A 25,077-nucleotide genomic window follows, 5' to 3' on the forward strand; every position below is an offset into this window, starting at 1 on the left:
TAGTTGTTCCCCAATGAGCTACTAAAATTCCCTTGGGCAGAGCAGAGCTTTTACTGAAGGACAAAATAGCTTTCTCTGCTGTGGTGAAAGACATTGATATCCAAAAGATATAATTAAAAGTAGCTTTTATTGTAATAGATAAGATTGTGCAAACAATGATTTGATAGTAAAATTGCAACCTCAAAGAGTAAAAAAAAATAGAAGTCTGGGCCAACATACAATACAATCCATAATAAAAGGGGTTCTGTTCCAATAGAGCCAGCTCAACCAGACACCCGTACAGACTCTGGCGAGTCAAAAGGAGCATTGGAGGGTGGGGAAAGAAATAGGGGAATATGTTACTATACATACTGACTAGCAGAATGGGATTTGCCATGCAGTGACTCTTTACAGCTATGCACCAATCCCAGGAGCAAACAAAAGCTTGTGATCTTTGCTTATCTTCTGTGTTTTTCCAGCATTTGTATTAGGTGGAAAGGTGGTGCTGATTCCCTTCTATACCGCATGGAGACAGGATTATTTTGCCATAGCCTTTCAAAAGCTTTGAGCAGCATTTTGGACTGTTTACCCTCCTAGGGAGGTCTCGTACGTCTCTCTGGATGAAAAGTATCAAAGCCAGCAGGGAAAATCCCTCAATTTTTAAAGTGGCAAGGGTCACTGTTTTTAAAAGCAGAAATGCTGTCAGTTTTTCTGTTTTTCAGTCTTTGAGTCAATCTTCTTGGCTTTGGACATAAGAACCCTTCACATTACAAAACAATTCCTATCAAATCACTTTCCCTTCATTTTTGTACACACTAGAGATTCCAGTTTGGTACAGTTAAATCATGTGACACACTTTGTGCCCAAGAAATGTTCAATTTGTTGTGGACACAGGTTAAGGAAAGGTTGCTATGAATGGCATCCTCTTGCCTCCTGGCAAGATAGCCTCATAGCACTCTAACCCAGTCATTTCTCATCTAAGCGACAGTAGATGTACATTGCCACGGCCATTGCTGCAATCTGGAAAGGAAGGAAAATGGGAGGACAAAATTAGTATCTACAACTACTACAACATTGTGTAGTGTTCTGGGTATTGGACTAGATCTCGGGGAGACAAGGGTTCAAATCTGTGCTCAGACATTTAATACCACTGAATTAACCTGGGCAGTTTTGTATTATCATCAAATTTGCAGATGATACAAAACATGGAGGGGTAGGTAACACACTGGAAGACAGGAAAAGAATTCAAAAGAATATCGTTAAACTAAAAAATTGGCCTGGAATAAAAAGAGAAAATACAACAGAAAAAATGCAAAATTCTGCATTTAGGCAAAAAAAAAATCCCTCACAACAAATGCACAAGTATAAGTGGGTGGGTGGGTGGAAGGGGAGATACTAGGGATACCTTAGCCATGCCTTAAAGCTGAAAAGCTTTTCAATGCTAATCAAGGTGATTAGTTGCAACATTCACTCTTGCCTCCAACATACAAAAGTTCTTTCTCCCACCCTGGACCTTCCACAGATATATAAACCTCCCTTGCCTAGTTTCAAATATACCTGACAACCTCTGAGGATGCCTGCCATAGATGTGGGCGAAATGTCAGGAGAACATGGCCATACAGTCTGGAAAACTCACAGCAACCCACTACCTTAGTGCCTAGGGCCTACAACAATTTACTAAAAAAAATGAACTAAAATGATAGGAATTTGGGGGGGGGGGGGGGGGAACAAAAAAATGAAAACAAGTATATTTTTGACTTCCAATTTTCAATGGGAGTACATGTTTTAAGGTCCACAGTTTTTGGAATTAATCTGTCTATCCCTGATGGTACATTGGGACAAGATGCGGAGTCAAATACAAGAACTCCTAGGGCCTATGAAAAGATTAATGCCATCCCAGGGATACTTGACTCAATAGTATGACATGTGAAAAGGACCTTGGGATTATCATATATTCTTCATGCTCTATCACAAGAGTGGGACCATTCAAGGGCCACATAGATTGTGAACAAAGGAAGGAAAGGAAAAACAGAAGAGACTGAAAGTCAACTTGTGATCTGAAAAAAATGGGGTAAATGTCAACTTATTTGAAAGGCAAACAACCAATCAGGGTGGCTTTTTTCTTGGCCAATTAGGGAATTTGGAGAGGTCAGCTGGAAAACAGCTTGGGAACACAAGTGTTCCTTTGAAGAAAGCTACCACATTAACTTTACCAAGAGTGCAAGAGGAACCTGATATTTAGTAGGAAGTAAGTAAATTAGCTCTTGCTTCATGTTCTCATAAATTTAGAACAGAAGAGGGTCATTCCCACAAAGGTCTCATCATCCTGACTAAGACAGATGGAATCAAGACTCAAAACCAGTGGTTCTCAGCCTGTGGGTCCCCAGGTGTTTTTGTCTACAACTCCCAGAAATCCCAGCCCGTTTACCAGCTGTTAGGATTTTTGGGAGTTGAAGGCCAAAACATCTGGGAACCCACTGGTTGAAAACCACTGCTCTAGACCCTACTAAGTCATAAAAAGTGGCATATAAATCTAAGTCTAAGGTTCAATATTCCTGTAGCATGCAACCAAAAAAATGGCAGGCTTATTGGATTGTTATCTTTTAGTGTTGAAAATATCCTGGTGCATTTCATCCTTGGTCATAGATTGCTGCACATGAATATTTTTGATGGTCATTAGGGCATATCAACAAAAATTGATCAGTTCTAAAGATACAACATACCTCCAGTGCACAGATCCCAGCTGCTACTCCACCCACAACACCAGCATTCTTACGTATTTCAGATAACAACTGGGGGAAACAGCCCTAAAGTGGGTTTTGTTTTTAAAAAGAAAAAAGATATTTCTATTACACTTGTGGTCCACAATCAAATAAGAAATTGGCAATCATATTGTATGAAATTCCTCAAGGAAGGAAAAGCAGTTATCTAGCTGGCCCTAGTCGATTTCTGTTTTTAATATCTATCATCTATCTATCTATCTATCTATCTATCTATCTATCTATCTATCTATCTATCTATCTATCTATCTATCATCTTGACAAAATTCAGGTGAGATGTATGGGAGAAAAGGGAAATATATTATCTGCATAGAGAACTGTAGAGATCTCCATGTATTAGCAATAGAAAAGCTTCTTAAAATAAATTAAAACCTCTAAAACTCTCTCAAGGAGATTGGTAGGTGCAGTCCATAATTAATGTTTCAATGCTCTCTTTGGACAGATTACAGGAAGTAAACTCATTTTTAACAGTCACAATAAAATAAAATAGTTTTGTAGCAATAAATGTGAAGGCACATAAAGACAAATCTTTAACTGGAGGAAAACTCATCACCATGGATCTGAATAAATCTTTAATAAAATAAGGGTGAGATGTTAGGAACATGTTTATTCTCTTTCTGTCAGGAACTCTACATGGGTGTGTTTGGCTTGGACTGGTGGCAATAATTAGAAGGTTTTAAAATCCTTCCACATTACGTACTGAAGCAGACAAAAACATTGTGGCTAAATGAAACCACAGGTAAAGACCTTGTGAATCTGGGGGTCAAACTATATTCTATCTCATATATATTTGACTGGGTTTTTTTTTTGCTAGTTCTGGGAGTCAGGTCCTCTATCCATTAGTTCCTTTTGTTGTGAAGAATACAGCTCATGAAGATCCCATAGTGCAAAGATGCAGCAATGCATTGATAGTTTATTTTAAATATCTATATCCACCCTTTAACAAAATTCTCAGGGTGGATCTTGGCTAGCAAGATTAAAATACATTTTGGGGTATTTTCACCACAGCACGTAAGGGGCATGAGTTCTCTGTAAAATCCTTCTGCACTTAGGAGATTCGATATAGGAAGTTGCTCCTCACTTCCTTCTACCCAGAAGAGGGGAGTCCCTGGAAGTTGTTTTAGACCAGAAGGAAAAGTACAATTTCAACAGAAGCACTATTAACCCTTCTGAAGACAGATCCCTTTGTAAAACACAGGCTGGATACAAGAGTTAGCAAGGCAATACAAGTGATAACCCTGATTTCCCAACCCTTCCCAGTGCCACCCAATAGATAATATGAGAGAGGTTTTGTTTTCTTACCGGCACACTGCTTTTCTCGGCTTCAGCTTCATTACAGGGGTCCTTTTCACAGCAGTATGATGGGTATTCATGTTTCTGGGACATGTAGTAGGAATTATCAAAGTCTGTGTAATTTGATAGACCACAGCACTTCAGCTGGAGAGGAAAAATTGGAATGGTCAAGAAGATGTGTACACATCATGTAGCATTTCATCCTTCTTTGCAAAAGGGGAATTACTGTAGTAATGTCCTACCAGGAAAGCTGTTTTGTGGGAAAGAACAGATACTCCATAAGCTGCAATACAATTCCATCTATTACTCAGCAAATGAGGACCTGCTGTGCATGGGAGAAGTCCCCAAAACTCTGGAGAGCTATTGCTGGTCAGTGCTGAAAATACTGAGCTACGTGGACAAACGGGCTGGCTTAATTTAAGGCTGCATAAGGGATGACTTAGTGTAAGGCATCTAACTATAACTATTACATTAGAATTTAGTATCAAAATAAAAACAACAATTGACATCAAGTTAATGAGTTATAATAGCTTAAGTCTAACTTATATTATCATAGCTCGCTTATCTGGTCATTGCAGAGGATGGAAAATGTTTATTAACTACAAAATGACCAATCTCCATCCACAAACTACTTTTTGTTTGACAGAACACACAGACACAAAATAGCCATTTCTATGTGGAGAGCATAAGATTTTCAGAGATATATCCAACTGTTTTTCCCATAAGGAAATCATCTTCACAGACTTCCTAAGAACCACTAGATATTTCTGCAGATGCCTATTGTAGTGCATCCAGCCAAAGGAAACTAGCTGCCTGTCTCTCCACCGATCCCCACTCTCCAACATCATGGAAATGGCTATGTCGGAGTCGGGGTTTGCATCATCCAAAAGTAGGATTGAGGGGGTAGCGGTGGGAATGTACCTACAGAAAATTGGCTGTATCCCACTCGTATGTCTCCCATTGCAGGATTCAAACCTTTCTAAATAAAGCTTCAGTTCATTACTGAACAGCAACTTTAAAAGTAGCAGAACAGCTTCCTTCAATGATGGGGACCCTTAGAACAAATATGGATAGTGCAGTAATAGGAACTGTACAGATGCTGTTAAACTGAAACTCCCATCATCCTTAAGCAGCCTAATCAAATATGAGGGATGCTGGAAATTGCCGTCCAATAAAATCCAGAGGACATAAGATTCACACTCTTGGCATAGTAGAGCATCACTATGCCATTTCTGTAGAAACCTTTATGTATAAACCAGTGTTGCAAAAACAAAACAAAACTGCTGCTTTATTGTTTTGAATAACCCCAAACTATTCAATAGCCCAACATACAACATACATCTTTCATTGTGGCATTCCATACAGTAGTAATGTCCGCGCTTTTTCCATATTCGTTTTTCAATAGCTGTGTCACTGTTCCTTGCAATATAGTCTCTGCCTGGAAATAAGGAACACAGGAGGGATTATGGAAAAGAATGTATCAGTATCTCTCATTATCAATTAAGAATATTTAAGATTATACACCTGTTTTCATTATTTCAATAACTGTTATATTCTTCTTATATTTGCTCCACTCTTGAAATGCCCTTTCAGTTGAAATCAAGACTCTCAAGAGACTGGTATGAATCTGTCAACTTCACAGTTCTATTTGCACTATAGCATTGTTCAATGAAAATATTAGATTCTCAAGGTCACTTGATTCACCTATGTGCTCCATTTGTTAAAATCAGACCACTCCCACAGCATGTGGAAAGCATGGGAGCAAACAGAGCTGCCTCTGTAACCTTTCCAGTGACATTCAGGAGCAAGGGTTGCATACACACATACTGTACCCTGCTCTCTCATGAGAAACTGCTCTTCCTGTGAGGAACCTACACAGACTGCAATGTGACATTTTTCAGAAAAATCAAGAAGTGAAACAGGCCCACATTTTGCTGACAAAGGACAAAAAAGTGCCATATCTCTCGAAATCTTTTTTGGAAGATGGGGAGTTTGCCACATTCAGAATGTGAGTCTAACATTTCTTAGCAAGGGCTTTACCAGCTCCATCATTTCAATAAATATCATAGATTTATTCTGGAATCTTATGCATCTTTACAGTGAGTTCAAATAAAGTTATACACATACTTTGTCTCTGGCTACAATATTCACAGCCAGGTCCACTTTTGGCACTGGAGCCAGGCTAGGAGAAAAATGCCTGAAAATGTTCATGGTCCAATGTTATCACCAGACCTGGTCACATTTCATCCATGTATGAACATGGTTGTATAGTCCTATCTTGCTGGGCAGTTAGGCAACAGATAGAAGAAAAGCACATAAAGTTGCAAGATGTAGCTCCTTAGCAAAGGATTCGAACTAATCATCATCATCATTATCATCATTATTTCATTTTATCCCGCATTTCTCCCTAATCTGAGATGGAAACATAAATAGGACATAGGGAGAGATCTCAAAAACAGCATGTGGTCTGTAAGCCACCATTTCTCCATTCCTGTTCTCATGGATTAGTAAAAACACCTTTTATTTGGGATACACTGATCTGCCCAAAAGAGCCGGTAATGAAATTCAAACCTCAAAATACATAAAGTGCTAAGGTTTCTGCATCTCTTTCTTAAGTGATGAAAAACAGGTTAGTGTTTTAGTCTTAGCTAAACAATCCTTTCAGTGGGGATTACTGAAACACATAACTATGGTTATTGTATTTTTAAAAAAGTTTCCTTATATCTTTGCTTTATATGTATATATGACTAGACAGTCACATGATTAGTCACCCTGGGTAATTTAATAAAGGCAAAGAAAAATGAACTATACACATATATTTTTAGAAAACATCACTGCTCCTCCGTCACTAATTTCTAGAAAGACAAAGGGCCTGAAGGAAAGTTTTACCCCCTTACTGAACTAGAAGTCCACAACCCATTAAATCAATAACATTACAGAAAGTATTTACTTGGGCTAACAAAGTTCCCAAACGTGACACACAAAGAACATTTAAACATGGCAGTGTAAATTAGTTTTAAATGCAAACCTTTCCTGGCTGCAAATCACAGCTACTTTGAAACTAGACTCTTGGTCTAGTCATTAGTTTTATCTTGTGTAGACCAGACCAGAAGCGCTGAATTAACTAGTCATTTTCATTCAGTTGGGTGTATTCTAAAGGTGGAAGAGTGAGGGCTACAAATGAAAGGTGGCATTAATTACAATTACATAAATTTCACAAGTGAGATGGGGGTGATTACACCATAGAAGAAGAAGCATGCTACATCACATATATCTAAATAATTGAATGTATTTCATGTTACTTACAAGTGATGTGTAGACCAAAGCCACCACTGCAGCAGCAACTTCAACAATGAATATTATCAGGACAATTGAGAAGAACTAAGGGAAAGCAGAGAGAGAGAGAAGACACTTTACTTACTCTACAAAGTATTGATACAAAACTAAGACAAAAATTGGTCAGATACAGTTGGTCAAATATACCCCATAAATGTCCTTTGATGCTGGAGGATAGAGGACTATAAGTCTGTATGAAGTTTTTGCAATTATGGCAAAAAAAGCACATTATAACAGGGATTTCCATAACTGTGCTACTAAGGACTTCCCTTCCTAGACTTTTTCTACAGGACAGATAACATCAAGTCTCCTCTTTCGATCCTTTATTCTATTTCCACAGCATGTTTTGCTTGGACTTTTGATATTTCACTGCAAGGAAAATATTTACATCTCTGTCCATTTGCTTTCTTATACACTGAACTGATCTATTTCAGGCAATTTGAGAGTAATTTACATAAGTATAACTTCCTCATTCCTCAGTGGACTAACACAAACCTAATAGCAATAAGAGGCAGGGAGACATTAAGTATTGCCGTAATGCTACTGAAAACAGGTGATGCTCTGCTCACATGGGCTTCTGAAGAATTCGGAAAACAAGTCATAGGTTTCAGATGCTGCATCATTGGTTTCACACTCTACCACAAAACGGCCAAATATTGCCAACAAGCTTGTATCTCTCCTTGTGTGGAAGTTATGCAAATAAGAAACAGGATTACCATCTTGCAACGCTAGCTGAAGGCTAGCAGCAGTGTGGCACTATTATATGATATGAAAAAATGTATAGTGGTTTGAGTATTGGGGCTAGGACTGGGAAGACCCAGTTTCCAATCCTGGGTTAGCCTTGAAGCTCAATAGCTCACAGCCGCTCAGCCTACCTCAAAGGAGGATGAAAACCTTGAGGAGACAACCCATCTACATCGGATTGAGCTTTTCAAGGGAGATGTAGGATATAAATGTATTAACACACACGCATATACAGTGAGTAATTTGATCCAATTGTCCCTCCTCTATCATCCTTCTCTACCATCCTTCACTAGGAAGACAACTGGGCATGTTTACTTCAGACAAAGAGGCACAAACTGCTTTGGATTTGGATTTTACCGTCATCAGAAGGCACTTGCTCTCTTTCTGAGCTCCACAGCATCCCAAGAAGCCCAACAGAAACAGGACAGCTCCAATGGCTATGAGCAGGTAGCCCACATTCACAAACTGTAAGACGCTGGAGGATAGCGGGCCAAACATGTTGAGGAAGGAACTACTGTCAACACTGACCCAGATTCCAATGCCCAGTAGTACGCCTCCACCAATCTGCAGGGGGAAAGGGGGAGGAAAAAGAACATTATTTCCAACGAATGGTACTAGAAACAAACATGATTACAGGAAGTCCCCAAGTTATGAACAACATACATACAAATTCAACTTCAGAACAAACCTAAATAAGGTAAGTTGGAATAGGTACATTTTTTAAGTTTAACTCCATCCTATATATATTCATTTCTCTATTTATATATAAGCTTTGGATGACACAGAAAATGATTAACACCCCTGTAGTATTTGTTTTGCTGTCTGTGCACCTGTTCAGAAGATTTCACCTCAATTTCTGTCCCTGTGATAAATGGATTTTGAAAAAATGGCTTGTGGAAACAAGAATTGGTGAGAAAGCTTCAGTGGAGACACATTTTCCCCATGATAACTCTTCTAGGGGTGAATTTCCCTTCCAAGAGACAGATTTCTCTCACTTCCTATTGTCTCACTCCCATTCTTAACTAGGAGTCAGATGTTTGCAACTCAAAGACTGCCTGTTTTATTATTTGGCTGAAGGCTTGGCAATCCCACTGTCCCACAGCACTGTGCAAGTTATTTGGGGATTCTGTAGTCCAAAAAGTATCATTTTTAAACATTCCTTTAACTCATATCCATACATCCACGTGACCAACCAGCCTACTAACTCCATATCATGTCAGAAAGATGTCTGAAAGCTTCCCAAGCCTATGTAAACCCTCCAACCCCTTTTAAAGTCAAAGATTTTAACTGTAAACAGGTTTTTTTGAAAAAATGTCAACTGCATAGACCAAGGTGAGATCTTTCAGGTTTTTAAGAATGGCATCAACACTTGTACAAATTACTATTTTCTATCAAACTATTAACAGGCATAGCTTTGAAGCTGGATGACATATAGGATTTTAAAAATAATAAAAACACAGAGGATCCTGAATCTGACTGATTATGATTTTTAAAATTGTGCACATGGGGGTATCTATTTTGTTTCCCCGCAAAGTTTCAGGAGACAAATTTCAATTGGGAAAATCAGTACAGGCAAAGGTGGTGTTGGTTGTTTTACATTTTATGGTCTAAAATAACTGAGGCCTATTACAGGTTGAGCATCCCATATCCAGAAATTTGAAATTGTCCATAAGATTATAGTGACACCTTTGCCTTCTGTTGGCTCAATGTATACAAACCTTATATCATGAACAGACATACTTTAAAATAGTGTATACAATTATCTCCAGGCTATATGTATATATTTTAAGCATGGGAACTTCTATATAACTCTAAGACATGTTTTACTGCATCTAGGAAAATATAGTGTCTTCCATGATAGCAGGACAAACAATCTGCTCCAGGATTTAGTCAATGCTGTAAAGACATTATCCAAAGGAGGTGGACCCTGTTACTCAAAATAGGTTCAGCATCTTGGATAGATTGTCACGTTTGGCCTTGATTCCAAAGTGAATTCCTTGCCCTACTGAGACAGAAGCTCCTTCCATTGCAAGTGTAGAAAAGTCCATAGAAGCCCTGTACCTTTTGGTTTCTAGAGTTCAAAACAGATAAAACAGAAGTGTGGCGAAAGATACAAATGTTCATCCTTTGCCTGATGCTTATTTGCATTTTATAAAGGAGTGCTCGCATAGGTGCTCTGGAGGAGTTCTATAGAAATGCACAACTACAGCATGATTTCCATGTTTCATGCAAATGTGGGGCTGATACATTTTTTAAAAAAGTATCAGTTGCAAGAGATAAAAATACAGAAGCATCTTTAAGTGTGGCTCAGTGGACTGGGGCTTAGCAGGAAATGTAAGCAGTTGTGTGCTTCAAAACTGAGTGGCACACTTGAACTCCTTCAAGTCCTACGGTAATTTTACTGTGCATATCAAAATCTTAGCCATGTTATGTCTCAATTACCTCACTCCATTTGACTTTATCCATATTATCGTGAGGTACAACTATCTTTTGTTCTTTACCAGTAACCTCATTTTCTTCATACATGCATTTTGGTATTAATTTACAGACAACTAGAATGATTACTCAAATTCATGAAATATCTTGGTTCTCTAAAGTTATTTGCGATTTGGTTAAAAAAAGATCACCGCCCACTCATATCTTGAATAGGCTTTTGTAATGAAAACTGGATATCCTCCCTAGCTCAATTTCAGTATTAAGTATCATTGCTAAGAAATCCCAGTTGGAACACATTAGACTCTTTCGCCTCTAAGAAAGAAAATGTGGTTCCACCCAATGGTGAATGATGGCCGAGTTGAAGATCAGAATATAATATATTGGGAAACTGCCACTGAAGTAAACAGTTCTATTTCTGAACAATGGTAGCCCTGTTGAGAATGATATGCAGCTACATTCAAAGATTACATTACCATTCTGGAATAGTTTACTTTAAAAAGTGAGAATATTAATTGCTCAACACAGCCCTGTGCCCAAACCTCACATAAACTAGAGACAAACAACAGAAACAGATCACTTCCTCCATGTTTAACAAGAAAGTATGGAGAGAAAATGTTCAACTAGATAGCATCAAGAAAAACGAAGTAAGACAATCAGATCCTAACTCTATCATTGAATCCTCTTACGAGTAATCTTATATCCAATTATCCATTCACTTGTTGAGGTAAGCGTCACTCAACTCAGTGAGACTTCTGAAAAGATCTTGCACTGTTATTAGTATAAACAGAAACAGCCTTGCATTCTTGGTTGTAGAGGCACATGTTATTCCACATTTCAAAGCAGACTGTTAAACACAGAAAGCAAGTGTGTATTTTTAAAAGCTCTATGGACAAAGGGATTTCAGCAGGTGAAAATTCACATATCTGCAGAGCTACATGTGCTTAGCTGTCAGGACCCAGGCTGCAGAGCACCAATAACCATACACAGAGGCCAGAATCTATCTAATATCTTTATTGAGGAAATATATAAAGTTAATAAAAGCAAGTGTAGAAAATAGTTCAGAAGTAGACCTTTCAGGAAAGGTCAAAATTAGTCCAAGAAAACAATGTCCAATATGAAATATTAAGGTCCAAAGTTGTAATCCAATAACCGAAACACTCACTTTGCCAAGCAAAGTGAGGGGAATTGACAAGGTCCTTTAGTCCATGAAGCTTAATGCAAGGCTAGGAAGCAAACTAGATTCTTGGCAAACAAGGCTTGATTCAAGGCAACAAGAAGCGAGGAGCAATAACTGGGTCCGTGGGAAATCCGTGGCGAGGTCCGGGGAACAAGGCAGGGCTGGAACGAGAACAAGGTCCTGGAAACTGGAGTAGCGTAGTCCACACACAATCTACTCCCGAAGCTGACGAATTGACTCCGCAAGGAACCCTTTGTGGGCAAGCATCTATATAGGATCTTGTTTTCCCGCCAAAGCAGACTTTCTCTGGGGAACAAGAACCGAAACCTAAACTGTCCAGATGCAGGACTCCTTAAACTTTCCCAAGGGAAGTAGACTTAATCTTCTAATTGTCTGGCAGCTATCCGGGCGCTTCGGCGAGTCGCCTCCCGCGCGTGTCTATCTTGATTATAATAAAGGCGGCGCGAAAATGTGGGAGATTTCTCCTCAAGGCTTGTTTGTCTGACTTCTTGTGGGCAAACATCCTGCAGCTGCAAGGGCTCCAAATCTGGCAGAAACGGTGGGAAACCCAAGTTTTCCTCTTCATCTGCCACAACAGTACTAGGAACGGGACTACATGGCCCATAAGTCATCACATTAGCCAAGACTTTCTGTTTAACACTATAATTAGATGCACAGAGAGGACCTGTCTTCCTTTGTCCTAGGCCAACATAATACTTCCCCACCACCACCCTCAAACATATGGATAAAAACTGCAGCCTAAAAAAATGCAATAAAAATGTGAGAGGTAATTGGTAGCCTCCCTTGCCAGCAGAATACTGAAAATGCCCTGGCTGAATTTTGGAAAAGTTATCCAAGATACAGAAATCCTTTCCACAAAAAAGATTCAGAACCTCTGACACTTCTATCAAAATTCACACTGAAATACAGAGCAGATTCAACATTCTACTACCACTAGACATTGTCATGACAGGTGAAAGATTTCCAGTGGGATACAAGGACTCGAAATGGTCCAATTCTCATTTCACTTAAAAGTTTTATTAGAAGCTGCCCGGAGTTTCAGTCCAGTCATGAGATTATTTTTTTAAAAGTGAACAACGGCATTACAAAGAGGGACAAAGTAATTATCCTTGACCACAGGTGCCAGCTTTGTTTGCCCTCAAACAAAAGAGCAAGGCAGGCATCGCCCATACAAATATGCAGGTGCCAAGCCGGAAATAGAAGCACTGTGAATAAGGCAGTCTACCATCAGGAGCCATCTTCATAGCTTTCTTCTTTTCCCTTTCAACAGCAAGGTTCTAGACATTGTAGAACCTAAAATATCAGGTGAAATAAGCAGGCACAATCCTGCTTATTTGCTTTATGAAATTCAGTCTGTCCTGGCCTTTCAGTCCTTTTAGACTATGTATGAGAAGAGAGCCAATGTGGTATAATGGTTTGAGCATTGGACTATGACTCTGGAGATCTCTGTTCAGCCTGGAAACCTCCCGGTGACCTTGGGAGAGTCACTCACTCTCAGACACAGAAAACTCAACTATAAGCTCACTTTTGGGTCACCATAAGTTAGAAACAACTTGAGGCCACCCAACAGCAAGAACAAAAACACAGCAATGACTGACATTATCACTGTCCGGCAAAGGATTCACCAAATTCATTTTAAAGACAGCCCCCACATACTTTTCTAGAGGCTCTTCTTTCCAAGTCTAAATGTATTTGCTGCCCCCTTTGAAAACAACATAGAAATTCAGCATAGCTACAATTTTAGGTAAAAATGCTCCTGCCCCAACCAATAAAATAAAATAGTAACAGGGTCATGACATGCATGATTTTTCAAACCCAAGAGTTTTTAATAGATATTTTTACTCCTCATGAGTTTGTAAAGACTTGTAAACAGAAGAATATCCAGCTAATGCATGCAAATCAAGTTCTTCTCATTACAACCATATTGAAAAGGTGGAACTATGGTTGAGAACTGAGAGGTGACAATCCTGTTGGGTATCTCAGTGTTGGTAGAACCATATTGGGTGTGACGAGATGGATATTGCAATAACCCTGCTGTGTTGTCCGGTTTACAGTACCTAGTCTCTTCTGTATGTTTGGTTGTCAGAGAAATGCAAAGGAGATTGTTCTAAAATTGCCAGCAACATATATGAAATTAAATGAAAAACTAAAGAAAGTGAACAGAGCTGGGAAATAACAGAGCTTCAGCTCATTGTAGAAACACATTGCCTGGGTTCCATATTTACTTCCTGAGAAATCATGTCATGTAGTGCATCTGGGTAGCCACATAACAATGTAGGATCAGGAGAGCCATGCTAGTTCAAATATATACCTATCGAACTAATTAAAGATAGCTGGAGTACACTTCAAGTGTTCATTTTGTGTGAACCTCCACATGTAAGGAATGTGTAACATCTTTCATCCCACCTTCAGTACAAAAACATTCAAAACCTAGATCATTTATAAGTCTGAGATCTTACAATAAAAGACAAGACTTAAATATACAGGTTGAGCATCCCTCAGCCAGACTTTTGAAATACATCAAATTGTAAAACGTCTACATGAAAAGCTGAGATAGTGACATCGGTGCTGAGGTAACTAACCTCTCGAGGTTCGGATCTGCGGGGGTGCTTTGGGGCCTTGCGTCCCTTCTCGCCTCAATCCACGAGAAGAGGGGAGCAACCATTTTGGCATTTGTTCGCTGGGAGCACTCAGCAAACACGACTTGCCGCCATCATGGCTCACCACATATCTCCAGAATATTTAATTATACAAATACAGGTATTCAAAAATCCAAAAGAATCTGAAATCCAAAATGCTTTGATCCCAAACATTTCAAATAAGGGATGATCAAGCTGTATAAAATACAGTTGTGCTTATAGAAAGGTCTGTCCATATGACTGAAAAGCCACATCATAATAGAATTCCCTATCATATGGATACAGCCCTTCAGAGCCTGCCTCCTTTCCATTACATTGCAGAGTCAATTAACCCACCTTGGGTAAATAGTCTTCTTCTGGGATGATCATGTTAATTTTTAATAGCCAGAACTCATTAAAACAGAACTCTGTGATCTCCATGCTTGACGGCATTGACTAGGAAACACAGTTAAATACATTGCAGCCCTCAACTATTGACTCAACCATATTCACTTTTATGTACATGGAGGTTTCAAATCAATCTTCCTCAACTTGGCATCATTTAGGTGTTTGGACCACAATAGCTACCAACTCACAGCCACATAGCCAATAGTCAAGTTGTAACTTATAACAAGAGTGGCTCATTGGGGGGGGGGGGGGGGTAATGCTACAGCTTACTAACAGCTTCTTTGGCATTAGTTCAACTAATCTAAATTTATGGCACATTTAAAGAGCTAAATGTAATCTGTTCAGTTTTCCTCCTTTAAGATATATCTGTGCCAAAGAAATAAATTCAAACTAGACTTCCTTGAGAGAACGATCATAAGTAGAGCATTTTACTGTGCTGCTTGTGAAACCATATTGACAGGCCAGGCATGAAACCAATTACACCACCCACAGAAACCATAAAACCCACTCTGCCTGTCTTGAAAGAGAGAAGGAAGAGGAACACATGTACATTCCAGTGAGAACATTGGCTTGCACCATGATTGTACTTAGGTTACCTACTGCCATTTTGTGGCGTTGGCCAGCATTTGCATGAAGGCACACCTGCCATCAGGGTTAATAATCCCAGGAGAACCTTGTGGCACTCCTTCTATTCATCCCATGGGTGTGGCAGCTCCAATGAGTAATCAGCGGCACAGAGGACATTCTCTAGAAGTCAACCCTAGCATTAACAGACTGCTCCATGTTATTAAGTAAACATTTAATCCATGAGAAGCTGTAATATGTGTAGGTGGGCAGACCTCAGTTTCACTGAACATGCTGCACAAGAAGTTACAGCATATTTCTCCCAGCTGATGCTTTGAGAAGCATTGTTGTTGTTATGTTATATAAATGATGGTGATGATGATAATAACACTTTTCTCTAAAAAGATTCAAAGTGGTGAACAGTGGTAAAAACAATAAAATGTACAATTTAAAAACTAAAACATCACACTTGAATTAAACCTAGTAATTAAAACCAATAAAAGCATCAAAACTAATGTTTCTAAACATGACCATGCATGTGATTCCGGCCATGAAAGCCTTTAACAACACAATCCAGTGATTCCAGCCATGAAAGCCTTTAACAACACAATCCAGTGATTCCAGCCATGAAAGCCTTTAACAACACACTAATTTAAAATACATAGTAGCCCCACATAATACACAAGGGACCCATTCCAAGACCCACTGTATAATATGCCTTTTTTTTTTTTGCTATGTTGTCAAAGGCTTTCATGGCTGGAATCACAGCATTGTTGTGAGTTTTCTGGGCTGTCCATAGGGATCACCAAACGCAATGCCCAAACACGAATCAAGGAACATGAAAGGCACTGCAGACTGACTCAACCAGAGAAGTCAGCCATAGCAGAGCACTTGAGGAACCAACCTGGACACAGCATGTTATTTGAGAACACAGAAATGATGGACCACTCTCAGAACCACCATGTCAGACTACACAGAGAAGCCATTGAAATCCACAAGCATGTGGACAATTTCAACAGAAAGGAAGAAACCATAAAATTGAACAAAATCTGGCTACCAGTATTTTTAAAAACTCTAAAATCAGAGCAGTAAAAAAGGAACAACACTCTGAAAATGGAGGAATTCCAGACATGAATCAATCAGGGGCAGCTAACCCCTCCTAACAAAGGATTTCCCCAGGCAGGAAGAAGCCAGGACATGAAGCTGGCAAGGTCATTAATGCTAATCAAGGTGATTTATTGCAACATTAACACTGGCCTCAAGCAGACAAGAGTTCTTTCTCCCACTCTGCACCTTCCACAGATATATAAACCTTCCTTTCCTAGTTTCCAATATACCTCACAACCTCTGAGAATGCCTGCCATAGATGTGGGTGTAACGTCAGGAGATAATGCTTCTGGAACATGGCCATACACTCCGGAAAACTCACAACAACCCTGCTTTTTTGCAGTTCATGATTTTGAACTCTATTTTTCTAACTGAAATAAATGGTGGTGACTGGCTTGGGCTTTTGGCTGAAGCATACCATAGAATCATGCAGGAGGACCTAGAGATGCCAAGAGAAGTGTTTGCTTAGGCTTCCAGAGTCAACACCCAGCAGAACTTTCAGTGAAAACTGAATAAATTGTGCTGGAGGCCTGGAGAAAATGCTTTTCTAGGCATCACTCAGTACCCTTGCTTGATTCTAGAGAAGTGATTCTATTCTCAACCTGTGAGTCCCCAGATGTTTTGGCCTTCAATTCCCAGAAATCCTAACCATTGGTAACTGGCTGGGATTTCTGGGAGTTGTAGGCCAAAACACCTGGGGACCCACAGGTTGAAAACCACTGTTCTATAGCATTCAGAACTCATTGTGGATAATGTATTCTATGATACTCAAAGCATGTAACAACAACCGTGTTCAATGAGCTCACGTAATAAACTAGATTTCCATGTACTAGTGGCAATGTAGAATCAAGAGGGACCAGCAGGTTATCTAATGCAACATCTGGGCTGTTGTTGTATGTCTTTCGGGCTGTGTGGCCATGTTCCAGAAGCATTCTCTCCTGACATTTCGCCCAGATCCCGGCCATGAAAGCCTTCGACAACACATCTGGGCTGTTGTTTTTAAGCAAATTTGACTATACAGAACTGTGTTGGAAGTGTTAAATCTTTTCCATGCTTATTTCCCCCAACCTTACAAACAACTGTTTACTAGAACACAGAAAACATCTGGGGACCCACAGGTTGAGAACCACTGCTCAGTAGGGATTTACAGAAAAGATTATAAAGAAAGACACATTTGAGTGTAAACACACAGCACGCATTGACATATTGTATCCCCAAGAATAAATAACTGTTCCTGTAAGATCTGTCCTTGAATTAGGACAATCCAAGAAGAAATTATGTTTAGGATTGTAGCCTAAATGACAAAGTTTCATAAAATATGCAAACACACTAAAGCTATGTTACCTCTGAAGATTGGAAGATGCTCTGGATAGTATGTTACATCAGGTATACTTTTACAAGGGCATCAGCCTACTTCATGGTCAATACTAAGGAAATAAGTACTTACCACTATGGCTAGATTAAATAAAACCATCATGACCTTCAAGAAAGTGAAACAACTCATCTTGGTATCTGTAAAGAATTTAAGAAGAATGTTAAATTGCTATTCAAGATATTTTACATAGCTGAGCCCAATTCACATTGTATACTTGAGCACAGAGTTTAGTTTATGAGTGAAGCCTCCATAATTTTACTAGAAACAATCATTGTGAAACTCCATATAGTTTTGCTTCCTAGTATGTATGTTTTGCACTACAGGCAGTTTTTTTGGGCCATCATTGATACCATATGAGCAGAAGCAAATAACAAACTTAAAGAAGTGAGGGATGGTATATGTTGTATAATAGCCCCCAAATCCTCTAAACCAGAGTTTCTCAAACTGTGCTCCTCCAGATGTTTTGGACTTCAGCTCCCACAATTCCTAACAGCCGATAAGATGGCTGGGGTTTCTGGGAGCTGGAGTCCAAAACACCTGGAGGAGCCCAGTTTGAGAAATACTGCTCTAAACAAACTAAAATGCTATTCCTTTTGCAACTAAGTATTCCTTGTAAACAAACAAATCAGTAATGTTCCCCCCTTACCTATACAGCAATATAAACTTGATTTCGACTTCTGTTTGTCTTCATCATCACATTAGGACTTCAATAATTGTCCCTAAGAGTTCTAAAACCTGGAAATAGCCAATGCCATTTACTCAGAGGAATAGTGGAAACTCTGCTGAAAGGAGAAACACCTGCTCGTGAGAGGGGTCTGAAACAGACCTACAACCAGAAAAGTTTGCTCCCCACACACATCTCTTTGAGAGAAGTAGCCAAAAGACACCAGCGCCCATGGGGATTGGTAGCTGCCGGAAAAATGCTGTTTCTGGTTGTTTTGTGAATTACTATTAAAAATATACCAAATACAATACTCTATACTATACAATACCATACCATCAATTATGTATTGACTTGATATTAATATTTAAATATAATTATTAAAAGCAAATAAAACAAACTTGATGTAACACAGTGATACTGTGCTACAAGAACAACTTTGTCAATGCAGTATTTTTTCTTGGAATGTTTTGCCAGTTGCTTGAAAGTTCTGGTCACTTGGGTTCCAGTTAACTGAGAATCTACTGAACTTGGTATTCCAGAATCCTATACCATTCGCATAGAAGTCTGGTTTTTATTACTGTATGTTCTACCTATGTTTGAAATATCTCATCCAACTATGGCAAAAAATAAAAAAAATTCAAGAAAAGGTCTGACTTCTCTATTATAGAGCACTCTCCAGATTTGAATAAAAATCTCAGAGAGGAATAAATGGAAAAACAAATTACCCTTAACCAAACTTTTATGTAAACTAAAAAGGGGACACTACACAACTTGTGTCTTGTCCACTCACAAGTTTAAGTCAAAAGCTTGGTTTCAGCACATCACATGAAGTAGATTATAATGCCTTAAAACTCATACTATAATAAATTTGTCTATCTTGTAACTAATATAGAACTTTAAAAAGAACTTAACAAATATCAAAGCTTTCCTTTAACAGAGGCAGGATCTTTAAAGGAAACAAACACAGAAGACTCACCTGTAAAGGCAACAACCTATGCCAGAAACAAGGTGAATGGTAATCCTTATGACTTTGCAGTGAGCAAGAAGTCGGTCTTTTAAATTGCCCAGTCAGCCTATAAGAAACTTCCCACCCTCAAGCCAATCAAATCTCTTTAAGGGCAAAGGCTATGTTTTTAAAAAGGCAAGAATAACAGAAGCCTTATTAGAGCACCATTCTTTATTCTGTACTGCTCTCTAGTGGCTATGTTTGAATATTCTCTCATGACTTTCCTCTTTTTTTCATAAGCAGTGAGCACACAGAAAACCCATAGTATCCACTGTGGTTTGGTCCCAGGACACTGTGGATACCAAAATTAATAATTGCCCAAGTCCCATTATATACCATTATGTAGTGAAACTGTGTTTGCTTTTTGAATTTTTAAAAATAAAATTCAAACTATGGTTAGTTACAAAATCACAGCATTGGAAGAGACCACAAGGGACATGTAGTCCAACTCGTGGATTATGTGGGGATGCATAATTCATGGTTTATGACTTATGCATCAGTACTGTGAAAACATGAAAGCTCGGGGGTACATAGCTTTGAATCTCTGAAATCTCAAAGTTACACCATTTTATGTGTTGTCGAAGGCTTTCATGGCCGGGATCACAGGGTTGTTGTATGTCTTTCGGGCTGTGTGGCCATGTTCCAGAAGTATTCTCTCCTAATGTTTCGCCCACATCTATGGCACGCATCTTTAGAGTTTGTGAGGTCTATTGGAAACTAGGCAAGTGGGGTTTATATATCTGTGGAATAACATCCAGGGTGGGAGAAGGAACTCTTGTCTGTTGGAGGTCAGTGTGAATGTTCAAATTAATCATCTTGATTAGCATTGAAAAGCTAAAGGTTCTGAGGATGCCTGCCATAGATGTGGGTGAAACGTCAGGAGAGAATACTTCTGGAACATGGCCACACAGCCCGAAAGACATACAACAACCCTGTTATACCGTTTTTACATTATAAAAAGCAAAACAAGATATAAAAGGAGAACAAGTATGAAGATTAGCACGGCACAAATTGGAAGGAGTCACTTCCCTGCAGCTGCAGTAATGTCAATGCAAATCACATTCAAAAATGCATTGGGCAGTAAGACGAGGGACTAGGCAGGTGTGCTTCCATCTCAGGCAAGATACAATGGCAAAAGTCATTTTAGTAGGTGTGTGTGTGATAAAGTCCTTGGAGATGTGCAAATGGCAGCAGAAAACTGCAAAAATGAAACAACTGAATTATTTTGCCCAAACGCCAAGGATTCTTTTCTCTCAGAAGATAAAATACCAATGAATATTCTTTGCATCTTTAATTCAAACTAATGGAAGAAAGCAGATTTTGTGGTCATTCCAAAGTGAATCAAAACCATTTACCTGGGACTGTAAACTGTGCTTTCTTCCTTTCACTTTCCCAGCTTTGCCATGGATGTTTCTCAATGTTAAACAGCGGTCCTGCAGCTTTCTTCGAACCTACAAAAAATCCCATCTCTGTGGAAAACAAGACAGTTGGTCATTCTTGATTCTCTGCAGCGATATTAGGCTACAATGTCATAAGCTTCAACCAGAATCAGGCCCAGAATCGGGGGGGGGGGGGAGGCTGAGGCTGAGTGAGCGAGGATCTACCCTAGCAAACCTTTTGTATCGTTATCCCAATACCCCCATGCATATGTGATATATTGAGCATGGTGATCAGATCATGATATGAATAAACATAACAGTTTAAATAATAAATGTAAGGCCTTCTCTTCTTCACCCTGAGAATTTGGGGGGGGGGGGGGCTGAAGCCCCTCAAGCCCCCCCCCCCCTCCACTACATGCCTGCCCAGAATGGTCATGGATTATAAGCATTCTAAAAAGCCTGGCTGCATATCCCTTTTCTTAAAGTAGATATGAATGGGGGGTTTTTTTGATGTCGGGAGAATAACAGAAGGGAGGATGGAAAGGAAGATGGACAAAAAAGCTATTTGCAGAACTCACGGCCATGAACAGGTTCCGGGTGGATTTTAAATTAGGCTGATTATTAATGCTTTGTATGATCACGTGGATGGGGTATTTAAAAGGTAGCAGAATCAATGTTTCAGTAGTTTCTACTATTTGGATACCAAATCTGCAGGATGCTTCAGACCCAACATATCACCAAGGCAATCCCTAACATCCTTGCAAGCTCCCTGAATAAATATTCTTCCTATATGAATTCCCAGTAACAGGAGACAAATGTCATATGGATAGCTGTGTATTTAACAAAGTCAAGGTCTCCATCTAGTCCTACAACACTTGCCTCTCAGACATAATTGAATCAGATTTTCCCAACCACCCATTGAAGTCAACAGTACAGTTACTTTGTGTCAATATTTTAAGCACAATTTATTCAAAAACGTAGGAGTCCAGAACAAATTGAAGGAATAGATTGACCATGATATGCTGTGTTTAGAACATGCAAATATTGCCATCAAGAGAATCTCTCAGGTAGAAAAGCAACGCACAGCATTTTTGTCAGTCTTTCTCTCAGGCCCTATCTACACTGTCCTATAATTCAGTTTGAAACTGCATTATATGGTCAGTGTAGATAACTGCATTATATGAGCCTACACTGACCATATAATTCAATTTGAAACTGCATTATTTGGTAGTATAGATGAGACCTCAAAAGCCAACATCATGTAACTGAAGGTTTTCCTTGGATAAGCTACCTAATCTCGTCTCATATTGATCCAGATGTTCATACTTATCTGTTGTCTCCTGATGTGTGTGTTTTGCTCTTGATGACTCTCTCTCTCTCTCTCTCTCTCTCTCTCTGAATTTAAATGTATCCCTTGTTTCTGCTAGATTATGCTTTTGCCACATTCATGATTTCCTGTCTCACCACAAGAAATTTCATCTGCGTAGAGAAACCACACACACAGACCTCAGAGTATTAACTCTTTCTTTGAAAAATCTCAGACTTCAAAGCTATCACTTCGTGTTGTACGTGTCCATTTGCATCTTTACATTTTCAAAGCTTTCCTAAAATATAGTCTCAAATATCTGCCCAAACCTCTTCTCTATTTGTTCAGATTTCTAAATACCATAAAATGGAGTTATACAAACCCTTTAACTTCCATAGGCATTCTGGTAACTATGCACCCACTTTTACCTTTAGTTTTCCATCCTAAGTCCAGGGTCCTTCACCTCTTTATAGTACTGGGTTTGGAAAACTTGCCTTTGTCACCTGAAAATATTTAGTCCATAGGTTCTATCTGCCCCTGATGGTGCAGTGGGTTAAACCCTTGTGCCGGCAAGACTGATGACTTGAAGGTTGGGTTGCTGACCTGAAGGTTGCCGATTTGAATCCAACCCAGGGAGAGTGTGGATGAGCTCCCTCTGTCAGCTCCAGTTCCATGTGGGGACATGAGAAAAGCCTCCCACAAGGATGGTAAAAACATCAAAACATCCAGGCATGCTTTGTGCAATGTCCTTGCAGATGGCCAATTCTCTCACACCAGAAGCGACTTGCAGTTTCTCAAGTCACTCCTGACACGAAAAACAAAATCTGCATCATGCATGCTGAAGTTTGAAATACAGGACAGGAGAGATGAATGATCCCTGATACTTCCCAGTTCAATGATAGCTATTTGATTCAATATGATTATTGTCAAGAGCTTCTTTTGGTCTAAGGCCAAATTATATTGTGTTACAAAAATTTGAAAAAAAAAGTGTTTTGAAAGTGTTATTACTGTTTAATTGTGCAGTAGTTACTTTGTTATACTCCAGAAACTTGTTTTTGTGGCTCCCACAAACTATGTTGAATTGGTTGAGACTCTGTGAGATATTCATTCAAAAACTAGAGCAAAATGTGTTGTAGGATATCCCACAAAAGCAAAGTTTTTGCAGTTTAATAAACTTTTCCATTTTTAAGGATAGAACCAATTAGGAAATGACATTTATAACACAGGAACAAAAACATAATGTTACATAGTGTTATTTGAGACATTATTCTTGTTTTTCAACAAGCATTCCATTGGGCACATTTATTTTGGGAAAAGGCAGTAGTGAGGTAGTTCTAGTAAGCTATATTTTCAGTGACAACAAGAAGCCAACTTGAATTGGGTTTGGCCCAGGCAGAGTTAAAAATTCCTGATATGCAAGGTTAACAACCAGGAAGCAACTAATAATACATTTACGTAACAGCTAAATACCAAATGAAAATATTGATTTCACTTATGTATTTCTCCATAAACAGAAGATCGTCTCCACAATAACATCTTTTCCACAGTGATATTTTCCATGACAGGAGCAACTTGAGAAACTGCAAGTCGATTCTGGTGTGGGAGAATTGGCCGTCTGCAATGTTGCTGCCCAGGGGACGCCCAGATGGTTTGATGTTTTACCTCTCATGTGCCCAGATGGGGAGCTGGAACTGACAATGGGAGCTCATCTCCAGATTCAAACCGGTAACCTTCAGGTCAGCAACCCAACCTTCAGGTTAGCAGTCCTGCCTGCACAAGGGTTTAACCCATTGCGCCATTGTGAGCTCCTGTGGTCCACAGTGATTACAACTATACTTTTTCAAATATATAAGCCTTCAATGCTTCTCTAATGCAATCATATTGCTTTTCTATAAGGTACAGTTATTTATAACCCTTCTTTTAATATGAAATACATATTTTACGTGTCCTTTTAATTCTAGGCATAAGCTTTTATAGTGAAGCTGCTGCTTTCTCAAACAAAAGAGTAAAACATTAGGCAGGATACCTACATAATCAACTTTCTCGCCATTCAATTGCAGGTTTTAAAGTTATTAAGATTAGGAACATATGTGGGAATCCCACTACTCACCCGCCCAGCTGACCCAGCTCATCTCTTCCAGTGGTAGGAGATATCTCCTCTGCTGCCCGTGGGCATAGATTACTTTTGTCAAGACTACCTCCTTCCAGCCTTTTAAACCAGTGCCTGACTTTTACTCCAGCTTTTACTTTCTGTTTACTTATATGCTTGTTTAATATCCTTGGAAATTAGCAGTTGCATTCCTGCGCAATGCTTTCTTGATGATAGTACCCTTCAATAAAGATGGCAGAAACTTTCTGTGGTGTGGTGGAGGCTCCTTCTTTGGAGGCTTTTAAGTAGACGCTGAATGGCCATCTGTCGGGAGTGCTTTGAATGCGATTTCCTGCTTCTCGGCAGGGGGTTGGAGTGGATGGCCCATGAGGTCTTTTCCAATTCTATGATTCTATAAATCACCAACCTCCCCACCACTACCACCACTTCTCATCAAATGATCCAGATTTAGTATTTGAAAATCTAGGGGTGCAAATTTCCTACTAAATGATGTAGGCAGTTGTATCTGAAGCACCAAGGATGGAAGAGAATTCTGCAGCTGTTTTCTAATACCTTTGGATGGAAAGGAAGTAATTCTTCAGTGTCACAAATGGAATGTCATATTATCCCTGGCAAGCTTGATACATGATTATTGCTATAACAATATTTTTCAGGAAGAAATGTAGGCAGGATATTCTACCTTTCTCTTTGGGAATGTTAGGAGCTTAGAAGAGTGACTTATAAAAATACAGTGTTCCCTCACTTATCGTTGGGGTTAGGTTCCAGGACCACCCG

General features: G+C 39.2%; 1 protein-coding gene across 2 annotated transcripts; it reads right to left on the minus strand.

Annotated features, from left to right (window-relative positions):
* Window positions 1-108: 108 nt before the first annotated feature.
* On the minus strand, window positions 109-24,399 carry tspan1 (tetraspanin 1). Of its 2 annotated transcripts, XM_062978348.1 has the most exons (9): window positions 24,304-24,399; window positions 20,864-20,977; window positions 17,911-17,975; window positions 8,490-8,696; window positions 7,359-7,433; window positions 5,392-5,490; window positions 4,062-4,196; window positions 2,703-2,786; window positions 109-999 (listed from the first exon to the last, which is right to left on the minus strand). In XM_062978348.1, the coding sequence occupies exons 1-9, from the start codon at window positions 24,323-24,325 to the stop codon at window positions 946-948; spliced, it is 855 nt and encodes a 284-aa protein (XP_062834418.1). In that variant the 5' UTR covers window positions 24,326-24,399; the 3' UTR covers window positions 109-945. The 2 variants fall into 2 exon arrangements, with proteins under 2 accessions (XP_062834418.1, XP_003220266.2); XM_003220218.4 differs by lacking the exons at window positions 20,864-20,977; window positions 24,304-24,399 and adding an exon at window positions 19,479-19,626.
* Window positions 24,400-25,077: the final 678 nt, after the last annotated feature.

This window comes from Anolis carolinensis, chromosome 4 (assembly GCF_035594765.1).
Source record: "Anolis carolinensis isolate JA03-04 chromosome 4, rAnoCar3.1.pri, whole genome shotgun sequence".
In the NCBI taxonomy this organism is placed as follows: domain Eukaryota; kingdom Metazoa; phylum Chordata; class Lepidosauria; order Squamata; family Dactyloidae; genus Anolis; species Anolis carolinensis.

What these genes read in the sequence shown, in the direction of transcription:
- tspan1 (XM_062978348.1), bottom strand. Translation starts at nt 24,325, where the DNA reads ATGAGCTGGGTCAGCTGGGCGG. An exon ending in TATTTAATCTAGCCATAGTG is followed by an intron (nt 8,697 to 17,910) that starts GTAAGTACTTAT and finishes TTCCCCCTGCAG; the next exon opens with ATTGGTGGAGGCGTACTACT. An exon ending in CTTTGGTCTACACATCACTT is followed by an intron (nt 5,491 to 7,358) that starts GTAAGTAACATG and finishes CCTTATTTCCAG; the next exon opens with GCAGAGACTATATTGCAAGG.